The sequence below is a fragment of the Pseudorasbora parva genome, chromosome 8, assembly GCF_024679245.1.
Source record: "Pseudorasbora parva isolate DD20220531a chromosome 8, ASM2467924v1, whole genome shotgun sequence".
In the NCBI taxonomy this organism is placed as follows: domain Eukaryota; kingdom Metazoa; phylum Chordata; class Actinopteri; order Cypriniformes; family Gobionidae; genus Pseudorasbora; species Pseudorasbora parva.
Genome location: NC_090179.1, coordinates 4,500,881 through 4,522,202, shown reverse-complemented (window position 1 = coordinate 4,522,202; position 21,322 = coordinate 4,500,881). Strand labels below are relative to the sequence as shown.

The 21,322-nt window shown below is 40.7% G+C and overlaps 1 protein-coding gene and 1 long non-coding RNA gene across 4 annotated transcripts in view; one reads left to right on the top strand and one right to left on the bottom strand.

Annotated features, from left to right (window-relative positions):
- The window catches only part of LOC137084050 (uncharacterized), a 648,504-nt gene that overhangs the window by 215,373 nt on the left and 411,809 nt on the right, over window positions 1-21,322 (top strand). The gene's annotated exons all lie outside the window — the stretch shown is intronic.
- The window catches only part of cep295 (centrosomal protein 295), a 64,378-nt gene that overhangs the window by 13,682 nt on the left and 29,374 nt on the right, over window positions 1-21,322 (bottom strand). For 2 of the 3 annotated variants that reach the window (XM_067449973.1, XM_067449971.1), the window contains exons 13-21: window positions 20,896-21,142; window positions 19,681-19,947; window positions 17,142-17,286; window positions 14,761-14,916; window positions 14,483-14,644; window positions 10,107-10,135; window positions 9,562-9,652; window positions 4,698-4,817; window positions 1,138-1,227 (exon numbers count right to left, since the gene is read on the bottom strand). In XM_067449973.1, coding sequence (XP_067306074.1) covers window positions 1,138-1,227; window positions 4,698-4,817; window positions 9,562-9,652; window positions 10,107-10,135; window positions 14,483-14,644; window positions 14,761-14,916; window positions 17,142-17,286; window positions 19,681-19,947; window positions 20,896-21,142 — 1,307 coding nt within the window. The remainder of the gene's footprint in view (window positions 1-1,137; window positions 1,228-4,697; window positions 4,818-9,561; window positions 9,653-10,106; window positions 10,136-14,482; window positions 14,645-14,760; window positions 14,917-17,141; window positions 17,287-19,680; window positions 19,948-20,895; window positions 21,143-21,322) is intronic. The other variant, XM_067449972.1, reaches the window with a different exon arrangement.

Sequence of the window (21,322 nt, the reverse complement as noted above, 5' to 3'; positions counted from 1 at the left end):
GGTTTTAACGAGAGGATCGGTGAAAGTGCAGATCTCAAACTCTGCCGATTCAAGTGGATTTTTTCATCTGAGATGATCTGTCAGATCCCAGATCTTCTAATCCTGATAACTGATCACTGGCTAATTTGGTTCTTCAAACAAATTTGCGGACTGGATTAATATCTCTGGATGAAGTTATCTGAGCTCACTGCTCGTGCCTGTGTTCCCTGAAGAGGGCAGATGATCGACACTCGAAACCACGATCAGCAGCGATTGGCTGGACAACGTAATGACATCATATCATTAAAAAAGCCACCTGGCAAAAAACTTGACAAAGGAGAAAAAAAAGAAGACTTTTCAATATTTTTCTGGACTTTTTTAAAGGAAATGACCAAACCAACATAAAAGTTAGATCAATTTAATCCGCACTGTTTTGATGAACATGATTTTATAGTGTTTGTACACAAAACACTTATTTCAATGTTGTAATTTACTTTTTAAGTCAATTTGAAGCAAATTTGTTATGTGACAGTATTAATTAAAGTTTCTTAACGGTCAAGATCAAATGATCTGCATCTCTTGAGCTGCATTAAGCCATCCCATAATATCCGTCATCACTCACATTAATGCACGACTCAGAGTAACTGCACAACATGTGTGTAAACCTCTAATATAACTATAAAGTTATTATTCCATCACAAATAAATCTCTCAATCAAGTGACTGTGTCTATAGTATTATACACAAATGTTACACAACATTAAAATATTATTTTCAAATAAACTTTTATATTATTTTAAATTATTATTGCCCGTCTGGTTCAGTAATGAACTCTTGTAATAAAGTAGCAGTGGCTGGGGCAGATTTTAAGCATCAGCTCAAGATGAATCTAATCCTGTTTACATGAAATTAGCCTGAGCAGGTTTAAGCTAACGGACCTGTTGCTATGACAACAAGAACAGGATGAGCGTCGAAGAACCAGACAATCCGAGATCGAGCCAGATCATCAACAGTCAAATCCAGCTGAGATAGCACAGTACGAAGAACGAGCCCCTGTGCTCATGTAAAACAATGAGTGCTGCAATCGACGCTTTCCCCCAGTCGGTGAGTTTAAATGATTATTCTCAAGTCAAATGAAGTGATTGTGACACAAGCTGACCTGAGATGCTGGAGCTGGACAGACTTGAGTCTCCTTCATGAGCTCGCACCTCCTCATGAAGCACAGCAGACCGGGACTGACACGCTGCACCTGCACAGAGAAGACGTGAGTGCTCCACACACACACACGTTTGTTTTTATGTAATGTGGGGGGACATTCCATTGGCGTAATGGTTTTTATACTGTACAAACCGTATTTTCTATTCTCCTACGCTGCCCCTGCCCCTGCACCTACCCATCACACACACACATACTAAAACTCCCCATCACACACACACACAGACACACACACACACACACACAGAATAAACCTACCCATCTCACACACACACACACACTAAAACTCCCCATCTTACATACATACATACACACACACACACACACTTAACCTACCCATCACACACACACATACACTAAACCTCCCCATTTCTCACACACACACACACACACACTAAACCTACCCATCACACACACACACACACACACACACACACAGAGAGAATAAACCTACCCATCACACACACACACACACACACACACACACACACACACACACACACACACACACACACACACACACACACACACACAGAGAATAAACCTACCCATCACACACACACAGCCCCTAAACCTACCCATCACACACACACACACACACACACACACACACTTAACCTACCCATCACACACACATACACTAAACCTCCCCATCTCTCACACACACACACACACTAAACCTACCCATCACACACACACACACACACACACACACACACACACACACACACACACAGAATAAACCTACCCATCACACACACACACACACACAGAATAAACCTACCCATCACACACACACACACACTAAACCTCCCCATCTCTCACACACACACACACACACACACACACACACACACACACACACACACACTAAACCTACCCATCACACACACACACACACACACACACACACAGAATAAACCTACCCATCACACACACAGCCCCTAAACCTACCCATCACTCACACACACACACACACACACACACAGACACAGACACAACCCCTAAACCTACCTGTCACACACACACACACTAAACCTACCCATCACACACACACACACACACACACACACACACAGACACAACCCCTAAACCTACCTGTCACACACACACACACACTTAACCTACCCATCACACACACACATACACTAAACCTCCCCATTTCTCACACACACACACTAAACCTACCCATCACACACACACACACACACACACACACACAATAAACCTACCCATCACAAACACACACACACACACAGCCCCTAAACCTACCCATCACACACACACACACACAGCCCCTAAACCTACCCATCACACACACACACACACACACACACACACACACACACACACACACACACACACACACACACACACACACAAGGGTATATACAGCAATCCTGAAGTTAAATTTACTACTTTGTAATACCTTTTTTACTACCTTCAGAATATTTTTTAAAACCATCACGACACTGAATTGAAGTGTTAATCAGCGACCTTTCTATTATTTACACAGATTTTGACATTTATAACATACAAAAAAGAATAGATTAAGAATCGACACCAGGAGGAAATCTGTCATAAGTTATCATTCAGACAGTTAAACACATCTCAACATTCACAAAGGTTGGTGAAGGAGAAGCATTACTGCACACACATCTGATTTACATTAATAATTGGTAATTCAGCAATTAAATTATTTAGTGTTTTTTTCCCAACAGCAAAACCTGAGCCAAATATTACATTTCTATAGCTGTGATAAGTTGTTGAATTTAACAAAATACTAAAAACTAGTCAATCGATTAAAAACTTTAACTAGATTAATCAGACTTTTTCTGTGATTAATCGCAATTAATTGCAATAAAGAAAGATTTTTTGTACGTTTTTAATATATTTTTTAATATAATAATTTCACAGTTAATCAAGTTAATGTAGAAACAGCATAAAGACAGTCTATTTTAAACACTTGTTTAAATGGCATCTTTTTATGAATGAAGGCCAGTATTACTGATATTAATACAGCTACTGATTTATTTATATTTATTATTAGGCTTCAAAAATATAACAGTTTTTAATTTAAGTAAACTTAAAACAATGCTAACATAAACCCATAATAAATGTCACGTTTACCGGTACTCCTGCCCTTCCTGTCTTAAATTTATAAACTATAAATTAAATAGTTAATCCTTATTAAAGCTACAAAAGTTATTTAGTCAAGAGCAGCGAGTCATTTTCTCTGTTCCCTTTGTTCTTTAACTTTACTGACAGGAAGCTTTATTGGCTGCTGTCCCTTTAAGAGCAGACGCCACGCGGATCTCACTGTTTATATACCGTCTATGGATCGCGCCTCATTCTCTCACAACTCTTTTTGTTCATTTTAGGCTTTATATAAATCATTTAAGATTGCTCTTATGAGGATAGTCGTTGAAGATATGCCTTGAAGCAAGTCTAAAATAAAACGTAAGCCAGCCACTTGTTGAGTGCGCAGTGTTCTGAGATGATGCCGAACGACCACTGAATATGACGTCAGCATCAAACATACGTTGAGACCTGTCTTTCTTTTACTGTCCATGGTTGAGACGGAGACCAAAGATCTTTGATTATGTGCCCAGTTATGCTAAAGCCCATATTTAAACAAACTAACGCAAACGCAGATAGAGTTTCAATCAGAATAGGACACCTGATAGTATGAAAAAATAATACCTAATTTGGAAAAAAATAATACCTCTGAGACCACATTTAACACTTTTAATGGCCTTAAATTTGACAAATTTGATTTATCACTTTTTAATACTTTTTAAAACCCCCCGGACACCCTGACACACACACACACACACACACACACACACACACACACACACACAGAATAAACCTACCCATCACACACACACACACACACAGCCCCTAAACCTACCCATCACACACACACACACAGACACAGACACAACCCCTAAACCTACCTGTCACACACACACACACACTAAACCTACCCATCACACACACACACACACACACACACTAAACCTACCCATCACACACACACACACACACACACACAGAATAAACCTACCCATCACACACACACACACACAGCCCCTAAACCTACCCATCACACACACACACACACAGCCCCTAAACCTACCCATCACACACACACACACACACACACACACACACACACACACACACACACAGCCCCTAAACCTACCCATCACACACACACACACACACACACACACACACACACAGACACAACCCCTAAACCTACCTGTCACACACACACACACTAAACCTACCCATCACAGGAAAGATTCTGCATTTTTACTTTCTCCAGAAAACTCCTCCTGTATGATTTATAAGCCTTTTGAAAAGTGGGGACATGGGTAATGTCCTCATATTTCACCCTCTCCTGTAATACCTGTGTCATACCCATGGCATTATACACATTTGTGTCCTGATATCTCTCTCTCTTACACACACACACACACACACACACACGTTTACCTGCGCGTCTCAGGGAAGCGCTCAGCTCGTCGCTGTATTTGTCAATGATCTGCTGGGCTGAAGCGCTCCTCTGCGGTGACAGACCGCACACATCAGGCTCCATGCAGAGATGAGAATCGTCTGAGAAACACACACAGACTTCAGAGGAAGCTCTTCTGATGGGAACGACCCTCAGACAGCACGATTTCAGCTGATATTCACTAGGGACGGGCACTCGAATGAGTACTCCAACGTAACGGCCACGACTGACCATAAAACCCTGATCAATGAAGACCGGGCAAAAGTCTCCGGCTCATCAAGCCTGCATTCATTTCATCAAAAATACCGCACACAACGAGCACTTCGTCATAAACACTAGGTGCGTTGTTTACATGGGGCACTGCAATCGGTTTAAAAGGCCCGTCTGAATGAAAATGCTCCACATAAACACCTCAATCGGAATAAAATGCCCAAACCGAATGAATTGTTGGAGAAATATTTGCTCTCTTTGGGAAACTCTTGGACATCACTGTTTGGGCTCTCTCCTCTTTGATCACCATTTTGAGTGTTTAGGATTTTGTTTCTCGTTTACACCGCACTACAGCTGCCTGGTCCAAAACAAAGGATTTTCCGGATCTCTGCTGGGAAGGAGAACTCTAGGAATTTTGATTGCATGAATATTGACGATTTAAACCAGGGATATTCAACAACTCCTGGACAACACATGATGGTTATTGATGAAGTCAGGTACAAATCTATATATATATAGTTACGTCCAAGGACGTATGTTTATTTATTGCAGTGTGTCATGCATTTGTGTATGTGCTTTGGTGTTCTGCTCTCTTTGGCCCCATTTACACTGCATGGTTCAAGTGATCCAATTCCGATTTTTTCCTCTCATGTGGCTCAGATCGGATATGACGTGAACGTGTTAGCAGTAAAAAAACAGATGGATTCCAATTTCCGAATTCAGGCCTCACTCATATGTGGTAATAAATCCGATATGATTCGGATGCGTGCATTAGCGTCTGCCATGTAAGTGGTCAGATCGGATATTCCCCAGTAAATGCGAGTCGTACGTCATTGAAAAAAGGACGGAGGCGAATGACGTCAACTCAGGTGGACACAAACTGCGATCCAGTGTTGCCAAGTCTGCGGTTTTCATGCGGCATTGGGCTACTTTAACACAGTTTTGAGTTGCAATTGGACGGGGTTTGTTATGAAAACCAGTGCAGACAGCAAAACATTGTACAATCATTTTGTCTGCGTCCATCGCATATTGCGCTGTTTTACTTCCTTTCACCGGTTAAGAGTGTCTAGGGCTGTTTTGCCAGTGTACAGTGTAAATGCAAATATCGGATACGGGTCGCTTTTATAAAGATGATGTAAGCGGGTCGTCAAAAAAAAAAAAAAAAAAAATCGGATATAGTCGCCAAATCCCAAATATAATCTATTATTATTTGGATATAATCACCAAAGCCCGACCCTACCCGAGCCCGCGCACGTTGTGTCCGAGCCCGGCCCGGCCCGACACATTAACTGTAATTATGAGCCCGAGCCCGATTTAAACCCGACCATTGTTCAATACGTGGGCGTTTTGACGAGAACGAGCCTGTAATGAGCAAAGCGGACTGGTGAGGCTCATGATAAAACTACATTTAGTTTTCAGTTTTCTCCTCAGCGACTGTACAGCCGAATAACATTTTGTTGCAATATTTTCATGTTTAACACTTTGAAGCTGCTTTGAAACAATCGTCATTGTAAAAGCGCTATAGGCTATAAATAAAGCTGACTTGACTCCGCTCAATAATCCGCAGCGCGCGCTCATGATCCGCTCACCGGTAAACTGATGTTTGCTCAAATCCAGCTCAGACATTTATCTGTAGCTTACTTTGTTGTAGCCATTAAACAATGTGTTTTTTCCTTCATATTTATGTTTAAATATTATAATATTATTTTTACATATTTCATCTGATTATGATGAGTGAAAAGATGCGAGTGGGTCAGAAATGATTTTGGTGGTTATATTTAGTTTATTATTAAGTTTTGTTTTGTAGAAAGCATTTATTTCGTTTTGTTTAAATTGTATCTTAATTTTAAAAAAGGTTTCTTAGGCCAATTGCCTGGATTTAATAAATAAAAAGCAAATAGCAGACTATAATCGCGAGGTGAAGTCGTGGGAGTGATCGCTTTCATTGCTCATGAACTGGAGCGCGCGTCTCATAAATAAACCGAAGCTCAGCAGCTACTCGCCTCACAGACATGAGAAATATGCGTATAGAAAGCTTGAAATGACCACTTTTAAACGAAACGATTCGAAGATATTTAATTAAGCAGAGTGCAGTGTTCACGCGAGCAGCTCTTGACTCAGAGCGTTTCTGTTTATAATGCTGCGCTCCATCACTGCTCCAGCTGTGAGTTTAACAGGCATTTACACTAATCCTGACTTGTGCAACTTTGTAGCCTACACATTTGTTTCTTAGTTGTTGTATTAGTTCTTACTTTGCTGAATATATATATATATAATTTCTGATTATAGCATAGCTTTCTGCCCACCCAATTAGACTAGTAAAGTAGGCTAATGATTAAACAAAACAAACGCTTGATCACGGGCCCGACCCGAGGATAGTGCCGGGAAATCTCAGCCCGACCCGGCCCGCGGTTCGGTTTGGGTCAGGTTCGGGCTCGGGAGAGAATCTAAACTCTGATACACACTGTTCAGCATGTAAAGACTTTCAAATGTGATAAAAGGATAAATGAGCAATTGTGGTATAGGCACACTTCCAAGAACTATTGCAATTGCAAAACTTCTTAGATTTCCAGTTTTGCTCAGATACACAGTGGACGTCATGCAAACACTTTCACATGTGAAAAGTTTAAAAGTGCTCCCACATATCCTGTGGCATAGGCACTGCTGGGATTTGAACCCAGGATCTCCTGTTTACAAGACAGGCGCTTTGACCAACTAAGCCGACAGGTGGTTATGTATATATATATGTATATATATATAGCATATCATGCGTTTCAATTTCCCAGTGTTCATTTACTCTTCATCTCTGTGGTTTCTTTTTCAAAAACATTGATGCATCACCTAGCAGTAATATTTTTCTCATCATAATAATAAACATATTATTGATATACAGTGTAGAGTAAAAAAAAAAATGCTTACCACAATTAATATTTTAATAAATAAATCTACCTCAGTTTTAATAAATTGTTCACCTGTTTGGGAAGTGTTTGTCATGTTTTGACGATAAAGGATAGTTTAAACCACAGTTAGCTGTCGGTTTCCTACATCTTTCACTCAGGAGCAAAAATATGCCTTTATACTTTGAAGAAATAAAGATTTTACATTAATTGTGATCAGTGTTGTGCAAGTTACTTCCAAACTGTAATATATTATAGATTACTTATTACTGCTATTTAAAAGTAACTCTTTACATTACAATATTACTGTCTCAGAATTGTAATGCATTACATTACTGCTGTATTACTTTTGAGTTACTTTCACCAAAATAACTACAGAAGTAACTCTTAACATTCTGAGATGTAGGCTACCAGAGAGCATTTTACATCCAGAAGAAGACGATATGATGAACCATAATATGACTGCAGGCTATCAGGCTAACAATAGAGAATCGGCTCAAGACAATCATGACAGACAGAATCACAAACGATCCAACTCTGTTATAAGTATTGTAGAGGTAAAGTGATTATCTGGCAATATCTGGGAATAGCTTAGGTCTGTTCATAGACACAACAGAACTGAATTATATTGTGATGATTTTTTTGGGCCATGTCGCCCAGCCCTACATTAAAGGATCCATGACACACACACAGTTTCTGCCAGTCTCATGTTAATCTTGAGTACCTATAGAGTAGTATTGATCCTTCACATCTCAGAAGAGACTTTAGTTTTATCAGATTTATAAAAGACAGATACGCCGTACAGATTCCTTCTGAAAATAGCCAAGCTTGTTCAGGTGTGCAGTGGGCAGATGTAAAAGTCACACACACACACGCGCATTATCCCTGGATAACTTTGGATATACTATACGTTGGAGTTGTTTTATTATATACACTTACATATACACTTATTATATGCACTTACACGCCGATTGCAAAAAACACACACATTTGATGCAGTTTCACTCATTGCCTGCGGTTTCCACTCATGACTGGGAACACACACACACACACTTGCAGAACTCTGGAAACACAAACTAAGCTTGTTGATGGACATGCTCTTGCTCTGGTTGGTGTGTGTGTGTGTGTGTGTGTGTGTGTGTGTGTTTTCATCCAGGAGAAATGCACATACAAGCAATTCCGCTCTTTAGGATATCATATAGGGCCAGACCTTCCAGGAGAAGTCCTGAAGGAGTGCATTTGGCACAGAAATACTCTGTCATACATCCAACTTTTTGTTATTTTTGGAGCTAAATGTATTTTCTCTGCTTCAAGAGACTCTAATTAACCCACTGATGTCTCATATGGACTACTGTGATGATGTTTTTATTCCCTTTCTGGACATGGACAGTATAGTGTGCATACACTTAGATACGCTCTCGGACTAAATATAAAATATCTTAATCTGTGTGTGAAGATGAACGGAGGTCTTACGGGTGTGGAGCGTCATTAGGGGGAGGAGTTAATGACAAATTTCATTTTTGGGTGAACTTTATTTTTTTAACTTTATTGGGTAAATTTTCCTTAAAATATTTGAATTACATTCTTAGTATTAAATTATCAGCATGATACACACGCCCCACAGAAGTACTCATTTTTCAGACCTATTGAGAAGTAAAAATAAAAAATGAACTAAATTGCCCCTCCCTCCCTAATGTTCACTTTTAAGATCAAACTGTTGTTTGTGACTCGAACACACCTGGTTCACTGGTGAAGTAGCTTCCTGTTGAGATCGTGGTAGATGAGAGATAGTCTGGATCCACAGATGATGGACGACCAGCACTAAACCGCTAGCAAACAGAGGATAGTTTTACACAGCGATTCAACAAACACACACACACACACACACAGATCATCAGCTCACTGTCTGAGCTCAGCTCAAGTGTAGAGACCTTCATTACCATACATGCAATTAACATGTACTTCAGGTACAAAACACTTTCATCATCGCTCAAACGTAGCACGCACACACACTCGCACGCTCACACACACTCTCCCTCTCTCTTTCTCTCTCACACACACACACACACACACACACACACACACACACACACACACACACACACACACACACACAATCAGCTTCTCTTAGCATAATCACTGGTGTGATGGCACGCTCAGATTTGGCTAGTTTTCATCACTGATCCATAAACTGTGGATCTCAGAATGAATCTGCAGTCAGCAGTGATTTTAAAGTGTGTGTGTTTCAGGAGCTGTTATCTGCAGTGAGAGACACAGGCTTACCTCCAGCTGGAGCTTCATGCTGGACGGACCTGAGAACAAGTCAACAGGACGAGAAGAAGTGTTAAAGCAGAAACAACCCTCTGTTGTCATTTTTAAATCAAAATGAAAGGAACTGTATTCAAGAAATGTATTTCAATGAATCATAAAATGGCCCTGATATGTCTCTAGACATTAAGAAATCATTTTAATTTCAAATACACTCCCCTAAAGGATTATTAGAACACCTGTTTAATTTCTCATTAATGCAATTATCTAATCAACCAATCACATGGCAGTTGCTTCAAAGCATTTAGGCGTGTGGTCCTGGTCAAGACAATCTCCTGAACTGAATGTCAGAATGGGAAAAAAAGGTGATTTAAGCAATTTTGAGCATGGCATGGTTGCTGGTGCCAGACGGGCCGGTCTGAGTATTTCACAATCTGCTCAGTTACTGGGATTTTCACGCACCACCGTTTCTAGGGTTTACAAAGAATGGTGTGAAAAGGGTAAACCATCCAGTATGCGGCAGTCCTGTGGGTGAAAATGCCTTGTTGATGCTCGAGGTCAGAGGAGAATGGGCCGACTGATTCAAGCTGATAGAAGAGCAACTTTGACTGAAATAACCACTCGTTACAACCGAGGTATGCAGCAAAGCATTTGTGAAGCCACAACACACACACAACCTTGAGGCGGATGGGCTACACCAGCAGAAGACCCCACCGGGCACCACTCATCTCCACTACAAATAGGAAAAAAGTATATAGGGCGATAAATAGGTGACAATTTGCACAAGCTCACCAAAATTGGACAGTTGAAGACGGGAAAATGTTGCCTGATCTAATGAGTCTCGATTTCTGTTGAGACATTCAGATGGTAGAGTCAGAATTTGGCGTAAACGGAATGAGATCATGACTCCATCATGCCTTGTTACCACTGTGCAGGCTGGTGGTGGTGGTGTAATGGTGTGGGGGATGTTTTCTTGGCACACTTTAGGCCCCTTAGTGCCAATTGGGCATCGTTTAAATGCCACGGCCTACCTGAGCATTGTTTCTGACCATGTCCATCCCTTTATGACCACTATGTGCCCATCCTCTGATGGCTACTTCCAGCAGGATAATGCACCATGTCACAAAGCTCAGATCATTTCAAATTGGTTTCTTGAACATGACAATGAGTTCACTGAACTAAAATGGCCCCCACAGTCCCCAGATCTCAGCCCAATAGAGCATCTTTGGGATGTGGTGGAACGGGAGCTTTGTGCCCTGGATGTGCATCCCACAAATCTCCATCAACTGCAAGATGCTCTCCTATCAATATGGGCCAACATTTCTAAAGAATGCTTTCAGCACCTTGGTGAATCAATGCTACGTAGAATTAAAGGTGACCTAGAATGATTTGAATAAATATGTTAAATTGTTCTCTGATATCTACATTGGGCAAAAATGTCCAGATGCAGTTTTGCAGGTCTATTTACAACCCTATAAATTGTCCCTAGGATGTAATGCTCTGTTTTGCCTTATTTGGAAGGGTCATGAATATTTATGTTGAGCTCTGCTCTGATTGGCTTATTTTCAGCAGCTCAGTGAAGCGGCTCGTGAGTCCTGACAGAACACAGACCGACTGAATGACACTTTAAGCAGAACAACTCAAATGAAGATTGATCAAATGCAGCTTACGTGTTTATTGGTGTTTTCAGATCATCTGCTCGCGAGAGAGCTCACGTTCGTGCGATTGCCAGATTTCAGTAATTAAATCCCTCAAACAGAGCTTTTCTGTGAAAAAATAACACGTATACTCTCCGGTGTTTTATCTTAACACGTCCAATCTGTCAACCATATTCATGTAAGCTCTCTCTCTCTCGCACGGACGATCTGAAAACACCAATAAACAAGTAAGCTGCATTTCAGCAATCTCTGTTTGAGATGTTCTGCTTAAAGTGTCATTCAGTCTACATTTTAGACTTGTCTTTTTTCGTCAACGATATTGCATGTTTATATAACGTTAGTCACAATGTAGGCTGCGGTGATGTAGCCTAATCTGAAATACAAATAGGCAAAAACATCACAGGAAAACCCCATACTTCAGTTCTCAAAAATATAAATATATAACTTATATTTTTACTAAATCAATAGCCTTGTCAAATGAATATCGTCTTAATTTATATGGTGGAAAAGGTATCGTTTGCGAGAAGGATCGAGTGAACGATCTGTAAGCAAAGTATCTACGGTTGTATTTTGTAATATAAAATAATATTACCCTGTCATTAGACACACTATTTAGTTTGGTATGGTACTTGGTGTTTCCTATTGTTACTGCACTAGCATCTTGAGTTATCTAGACAATGCGGTCTCTCTAAGAAACTTTCAATTTAATCAGAAATTGTTTAAACAGTCCATAAGTGGATAAATCGCTCCTCACTGCTTGCAGGAATACAGTTGTAATTGCCACTTTCTTCAGTTTAAGACGCTGAGAGAAGCTTGCTTGAAATGGGCCGAACAAACGAACGATCTTGAATTAAATTGTTGTGGTATCGGATTATAAACATCAACCATGACTGTTGACATTGTTTATCTGTGGGAAGGGTAGAAAAGTCTCCTGCATAGCCTGGAGCATGACGTGTGTCCATGAGAGAAGTTTGTTTATCTGCAGTCCCAGGTACCATCATTTCCACCTGACAATGCACACGTTTGGACAGATGCAAATGTTGGGGGCGTGCATATAAATGATCCCCAATGCTTGCGTCACGTTTGGGTTTATGTTGAGAAGCACTTTTTTTCCGTGATGTTTTTGATTCACAAGATTAGGAGGCAATGGTGTTTGAGACTCACAGTATGTGATGTCCATGTACTGAACTCTTATTATTTCACCATGGCAAGGATAATTACATTTTTCATTCTAGGGCACCTTTAAAGTAGTTCTGAAGGCGAAAGGGGGTCAAACATAGTATTAGTATGGTGTTCCTAATAATCCTTTAGGTGAGTGTACTTATATCACTGACAACAGTAGTCCGGCCAGGATATTGTCATTTATAAGTTGTTGTTGCAGCCCTCAACTGATGTTGATGTTATGTTGTTTTTTGGCCTAAAGCTCCGCCCTCCACCGATCGACCAATCACAAAGTCAGTAGTGCTTCGGCATCAGGGCTGCCATATTTGCTCACGTTACCACAGCTGCAGATCTACAAACTGATCCTGCAGCCAATCTGGCAACCTCGAGCCCGGGGGAGGGGGAAAGGGGATATACCTGCTGTACCAGTTTTGGCCACAATCTTACATACACTTTCTTTAAGATTATTATATTTTATTAAGTCAATTATTTATCAAGTCAACATGTACTCTGAGATCAACCAGCCTAATGGACAAGGTTTTTTGAGCAGCCATGTTCATCAGAATAATTAGGAGACCGCCTTCTGTATTCAACTTACACAGAAAGTGTAACGCATCTCATGCCAGTTACGCTTTTTTTTTTGTGAGTTTAAATATGGATATTTTTCTTACACAAACCCATTGATTTCCCTTCAGAAGACCTTTATTAACCCCAGACCCGTGTGCATGGGCGTAGATTACGTGGGGGACGTGTCCCCCTCACTTTTAATAAAATGTATTTTAGCCCCCCGCACTTTTACTGGGTCTCACCGATGCTAGTCGACCCCCTCCGAACGGGATTCGAACCGGTGTTACCCTGCGCGGCGGCGGGCAAGTGAACAGGGACGCTAAAGACAGCCTTCTCTAATCTCGGTTGATAGCGCGCTTCACGCGTCACGGTCAAATGTATTAACATAGAAACCAATGTGAATACATCACGACTTAAATTCAGAGACAAAAAATAATCTATGCATGACCTGTCATTTTATTTGCATCTAAATATGAGGAGGGCGCTCTCGCAGGAAGTCCAAAAGCGGATTCGTAGAAACTTAACTTACTATCACGCTGGAGCTGCAGATGAAGGAAAACAATCGTTATGAGAGATGAAGCGTGACGACGACAATCAGACGAGTGCGACAATATGTGCTTTATGTGTGTTTTTGAGTTTAAATATGGATATTTTTCTTACACAAACCCATTGATTTCCCTTCAGAAGGCCTTTATTAACCCCAGACTCGTGTGAAGTGTGTTTAGAATGGATGGACCTGCTTTTTTAGAGCTTCAAACTCAATGGACCGTCTCACAGGAAGTTTTAAAACGACTGATTTGATTTTATAATCGGAGTGCATTAATAACCCATGTGTTAAAAGTGAAATGCAGGAAATGTCCGCAAACATTCAAAATCATGCCGAAATTCGAGCCCTGTGATCGCTTTCTGACAGCAAAATAATTAGTGACTAGTAGTAACGTCTCACAATTCCCTGACATAGGGAAGGGGTGTAGAAAGATTAAACGGCGGAGCAGCGGTTCGTACCTGGTGAGGCGGTGGAGTCCTGCAGGAGCATTTCTCTCCAGGACAAGCGGCTGGTTCGGCCTGTGACCTGTGACCTTTCGCTCGGGCTGTGACTGCCGTCAGAGGTGAGCGGCGGCAGAGAGGCACTGCTGGACTCGCTCGCTTCAGCAGAAGACTGCAGCTCTGCAACAGCCAATCCAGCATGAGATCAGACACACAGCATGAGGCTGGAGCTCACGGCTGATGAAATCTCTAAAGACATTTTTCAGTTTTGCCTTTGTAGGGCAGTGCTGGCGTACCTGAGTCCAGGCTGATGTTGACTGGAGTGTCCACTTCCTGTATAGCACTGAGTTCGTGCTGCTCCATCAGCCGTGAGAAGGCCAAGCGGGCCGGAGGACGAGAGACTGGGGGCTTCACTCGCCCACGATTCACTGGGGCCGGATCACACACACCATCTACAAGACACATCCAGCTGCATTTAGTGTGTTTGTGTGTGCGCGCGCGCTGTTCTTCATCTTAATGGGTTAGTTCACCCAACAATGTGAATTCTGTCATTAATTCCTCTCCCTCCTGTGGTTGGACACCCGTCAGAGCTCCGTTCATCTTCAGACACAGATGAAGATATTTCAATATAGTGATGATTTCAAAACAAAGATTTGAATGGTTATGAATCAGTGAATCGATTCATGATTCGGATCGCGTGTCAAACTGCTGAAATCACGTGACATTGGCGATCTGAATCATGAATCGATTCACTGATTCATAACCGTTCAAATCTTTGTTTTGAAATCATCACTATATTAGTCGTTATTTTGTTCTCTGATGTCTTCATAAAATGATTGTAGAGGCGCTGTAGTGAGATGGGCTTTGTATCGACGTCTTTAGTGCCTTTATGGGTCTTGAGAGAGGAAATGACATTGGTGTCAATGAAGGCCTTTCTGAGCCATCGGATTTCAACACTAATATCTTCATCTGTGTCTGAAGATGAACGGAGCTCTGACGGCTGGCCAACGACATAACTATTGATTCTTAAATCCCAAGTGTTAATCTTATAGTCTGCTGATCGAGAGGAGCATTTTGATATGCACTTCATTACATATTCATTATATTTTTTACTTTACCTCTTAGTGATGTCTGCACTATTTGAAGTACATTTTAATAAGCCCATTAAGTAAAGTTTAAATGACTAAAATAATTAACAGTCGAATATAATAGTTTGGACTTAATGTGCTAACAGGCAGGGTTCCCTTGTATAGTTCTCAGCATTAGTTGAGAGGTTTTTCCATGAGTAAAGTTGACAGTAATGACAGTAATGCTGTCGGTCCAAGTAATGACCAACATTTTACTAAGGCCTAATTTTAGGTGGGTTGACGGTCGATGAAAGATAATCATTAATGTGTTGATTTTAATAAAGACAGAACTCTCATTTTAAGGAAAACATATGCTAGTGGTCAAAGTTAAAAACATATTGCTTAATATTCTTCTAAAATAAATACACACACACACACACACAGATTCTGATAAGAATGTTTTCCAACATGATGGAAATAACAGATTTAACCCTTAAATTCATGACCGTTTCGCCAAACATTCTTACATATTGGGGTCTTCAGCGACCCGGATCCATCTCTAACATGGATAGATCTCTACCTGTCGCGATGATATATAAAACTCCTGATATTAGAATAACAATTACAAAAGAATAAAAATAAAGCATATTTTGTTACCTTTTGGAGCTTGGAAGTGTTCATATGGCAATAAAATCAATCAATCCTATATCCAGCCTTTGCTTGGGAAGAACGCGGGGTATTTGACAAGCTTGCAATTCAATTCGCTTTTGATTCGATTCAATATCAATTATTTTGGATATATATATATCAGGTACAATACATGGCAAACTTTCTCAAGGAAAGAAAATCTCTGAACTAATGCTATGAACTATGGGAGTCAGTTGTAGTCTACTGTAGTAAGAGAAGATCTGTTCATGTGCCACTTCTCTTGAGTGATCTCACGCCACCGCACCAAAACGGTATTCATGTTTTTGAATTTTGTAATAAATTGGATGTAATTTGAAATCTGAGACCTTGTTTCATATCAAAAGTAACCAAAACAAAGAACAATGATCATTGCTATTTATTGGATGGGAGACACGCTACAATTTCCCGTTCATTCATCAACTGAAACCAGGATGACCAATGGGATTTAAGAATTGATATCGGTTCATAAAAATGAAAATCAATTAAATTTGAGAAATGGATATTTTTTACCCAGCCCTAATTAATGCATTTCATTTCTTGTGATAATTTATGTTTGAATGGAGTAAAGCCTGTGTTCAGGCTATAACGGAAATGCAATTCGGTCAAAGAACTTAAACTTTAAGCTAAATGTTGATTAAACTTCAGTGTAATATGTTACCATATCAAGCGTAACAATTGTACTGTGATGATTGGGTGCAGATATCTAAATCAGAGCACATATGTTCAACAGTCTCTCCTAAATATTGCTTTTTACTCTATTTACATTTGTGACCTTGAAGGAATCCAGAAGTAATCAGATTACATTACTTTCTAATTGTGGTGATTGGATTACCACATACTTTCATATCTTTTACATGAATCATTTGTGACTGTAACGGAATAGATTTTTAACCCTCTCCAATCCCGCTGAGGACTCGATTTACCGTTAGGGAGGGTCGGTGTGGCTCCGTCCTGCTGGATGGGTGCTGTTGGGCGTCTGGTGTGGCTGCTAGCCTCTTCAATGGCATTTAGCAAAGTGTTCAAAGTCATCTGATCCGCCTGAGAGGCACTAGAGCTGGACACTGAAGCCTACCAGAGCAACAGAGGGTCACTGTAAGGGTTAATTACATGATGCTCGCTTAAGGGTGTCTGGATCCATTATTATAAAATGACAAAATATGGATCTATTATTATATAAAACACCAAAATCTTTCTTAAAAAAAAGCTGATAAGAGTTTATTATTTGAAACCAAGTGTCACCTCCCCCAGTTGTTTCTGTTCAAGCCCATACAGAAGTGTCTTTAACTGCAATTCCTCAACTGGCCACTAGGGACAGGCTCCAGAAGGAGCAGATTCAAATAAAATAAAAACAAAATAAAAAAAATATATGTATGTTGCATGTAAGTCCTTATAGCCTATATTAAACATTTGGGAATATGTATTTCATATTTTATTAGGTTCTTTGATAAGGTTACAATACGACGGCCATAGCAACGTAACTTGCGTGATGTCCCCAAACCTTTGGCGTCACATGACGCGTCACGAAAGCGGCGAGCCAAGCAGCTCCTGCTAGCCAGCCAAGCGAGTAAAAGATAAGTGAGTTTAGTGAGTGGGAGAATGATAGTGAAGAAGTTGCCGAGATAGAAGAGGTGAGTGCTTTGTAAATGTTGAAAATGTTTATCATTATCTGGTTGATAAACAAGATCATAGTATGGCCGGATTTATGGTTTATATTCGTTTACAGGGCACAATGTTTCCAAGCACTTTCAGGCTAAAATAATTTGTTTACATTACAATGCCTAGTATGTCTATTTAATCAGGGTATATGCAGGAATCCTGAAGTTAATTTCAATACCTTTTTAAGACTTTTTAAAGACCTTCTCAAAATATTTTAAGACCTCATCGCACTTCAAGTTCTAATCGGCAACAAACCTTTAATAAACAGTTGTAGTCGAATGCAGACTTAAAATCTCTATCGTAGGCCAGTTTTGTATTGTTTATATTGCATATCTGTTTTACAACGTATGGAGGGCGACACATTACCTAACTGCGCATTTCGCAAAATACGTGACGTCACCCGTAGACGGCGCTCGCCAGGAATGGAAATTAACTTTTTTCAAAGTCTACCACTCAATGTTTTTACCAGCCACTTTTTTGTTTTTAACAAATTAATACTACAAGCTCTACAATTCTTAAGCAGTTTATTTAATCTCAAGTCTCAATGAAATACTGACATTTTCACGATGATTTGTGGTCTTTTATGGCTTCCAGTTTTATGGTTTTAGTCCCAAGAATTAAACTATTCGTGTTGGCATCTTTGAAGCGTGTTGACAACACACAGAGCAGAACATTGTCAGTAGGGATGCACCGAAATCACAATTCTTGGCCGAAACAAAAAAAGAAGAAACCAAAGCCGAAAAAAAACGAAAAATAAAATTCAAACTAGAATGTTTAACTCGACTTCACTCATGTGTACATTAAATAATAATGTACCGGCCTACTGGCCTGCAGAAAGGTACAGAACTTGAATAAAGTAATCAAAATGTAAAATAACTGCATATTTAACTGTTTAAATGAAAGATTAATCCTTATTAAACTTACAAAAGCTATTCAATCAAGAGCATTGTTTAATGTCAAACTGAATATAAGGACATCAATCAGCAGCAGTAAAGGCTACTGCGCCTTTAAGACCTGAGGCAGGGATATGCTCGTCTTTCTCGACTGTGCATACTATAGAGTTCACTTAAGGCATATTCAGACTATGTCTGCTAGGATATTCATCAAGATGGACATGTTGACATACTTCTTGTGTGAGTTTGTCCGTTTAAGCACAAGACTTGAAAGAGAACTCAGTATTTGCTCGCTGTGAGACGAGCGCGCGCTCTCGGATGATGCACAGCGTCAGATCTTCTCTCAGCGCGCGCGCGAGTCTCACAGCGCGTCTTCACGCGAGTGATGACGGAGAAAACGACTGGTCATATGCGCACATACGCCAGCACTTGCATGCATTGAACAAAGTTTACAAAGAGGTGAAACAGCTCGGTAGGTGAAGCGAGTTTACCCGCCACAACTCAAAATCAGCCGCATTTGGCTGGTGGCGGTGCTAATTTCCATCCCTGGCGCACGCGCTCCGAGCCGATCTCAGACTGAGCGCCCCGTTGTTTTTTAACACTTATGGGGATGAAAATAAATATATTCATAAATACTTTTTGGAGTCAAACTCTTGACAAAGCTTGAACAAAATACTTTCAAAATTTAAGACTTTATGAAGCCGTGATAAGACTTTTTAATACTTTATAAGGGTCTTAATTTTCCCAAAATTGATTTATCACCTTTTAAGACTTTTCAAGACCCCGCGGATACCCTGTTAATGGTCGCGTGTGCAGGCGGGTTGTAAAAATATATATAGTGGTGCGGTGCAGGCTGGGGCGGGCGTGCTAATTTCATAAAAGCGGGAAAAAAGCCGGCCCGCGCATCACTAACCTGTGCGTCTGCGGTGATGAGGGCCTGAAGGGCGTCTCTCTGTCTCCTCATGTGCCTCCTCTCCATCTCCTGTCCCGCCTCCGCCTCCCTCTGGACTGGGGAAGGTGCAGCTCGATGAGGCAGCCGGCTGCGCAGGAGCTCCAGAACCACAGCAGGAGGAGGAAGAGGAACACAGCCTTCCTGCCCATCCTCTGGAGGCCCTTCTGAGAGGGCCGAGGGGCGGCTCGAATCCAGCCCCATGGGTGCTGCTGGGCTGTGGAGAGCCTGCTGTGGGAACAGATGCAGTGAAGCGGGCGTATATAGGGGTGTGCGATATACATCGCCTGAGATAATATCCTAACAGTGGTTTTAATGATGTGTGGGCTGGCATTAGTCGAGTACGTCCCTCACACCCAGCGCACACATACACTGCTTGTAATGTAGGTTAGACTAGTACGCGCATGCTTTCACTGCTTGATTTATTCTATTAAAAAGCTAAAATGCTCCCACAATTCAGGATAAGGTAACAAATGCTCCTATACACACTTTATATTTATATAATTTAATATAGTTCACACGAAGTGTGTCGTTATTCTCCAGATATCAACATGAAAACAAATGTGATACTGAATTTTTACAAGTTTACTAAACAACTAATTGCATTTTAGATGGCTATATTGCCCGTTTTTGCTCCGTTTCGCCAATAGTTCAAAACAAAGCCAAAGCACTGCTGGGCATCTCTAAACAACACACAGCTGGTGTTTCCTTACTGAACGAACAAATTGTTTAAATGAATGATTCAACGACTCACTCATTAAGACAGTAAAATGCTTCGTTCATGAACGAATCGGCCATTTGAATGATTTGGTTGAATCTCAATGACTCACTGCCACCTACTGGCGGTTTTAATTTCACATTTAAAGTATCTTTTCAGGTTATAAATCATTTAAAAAATCAGTATTCAATGTTTCATGTTTAAAACAGGTTATTCATTTTGTCAGTTTGATATAGATTTAATTTGATTGGTAACACTATTGCGTCTTAATAGAATGTAATCTATTAGTTAAAATTTGACAAAGAATTATGCATGCATAAAATTAGGTTGCCTTTATAAAAAAGGTACAAATCGTTATAATGCTTTATCCAATAATCGTTATCGATAAAATTGAGATATCATTAGTCAATAACCCGAGGCGTGTGATGATAATGGTGGCGCGAGTGCAATCGAGCCCTAACCTGTGGCTGACTGTGAGCTGTAAGTTGAGTAGCAGGCTCTGCTCCTGTGCGCGGGGCATCAGCCTCAGGGTTGAAGATTTGAGGAGGAGCAGAGCGTGTCCCGTCACCGATGGCGTCAGAGACCACAGAGGGGTGCTGGGGAACCGCTCGCACCGCTGTTGTGCTGCCCATGGCGTAGCGTAATTTCAGAGTGTGCTGATATTCCTGCAGTCGTCGACGGGCTTCCTCAACACTCTTCTTATGAAGCCTGTGGAAAAGAGCGCAAGCACAGCATCACACATCTGCTGCAGCACATGTAGAGCTGTCAAAGCACCGTCTACAACACTAAACGCAGCACTGCAATTATAAAAATGTGACGACAACAGATATTGAACGGATTCCTAAACTCCTCTGATTGGCCATTGTGTTCACGTGCTCAACATACAGT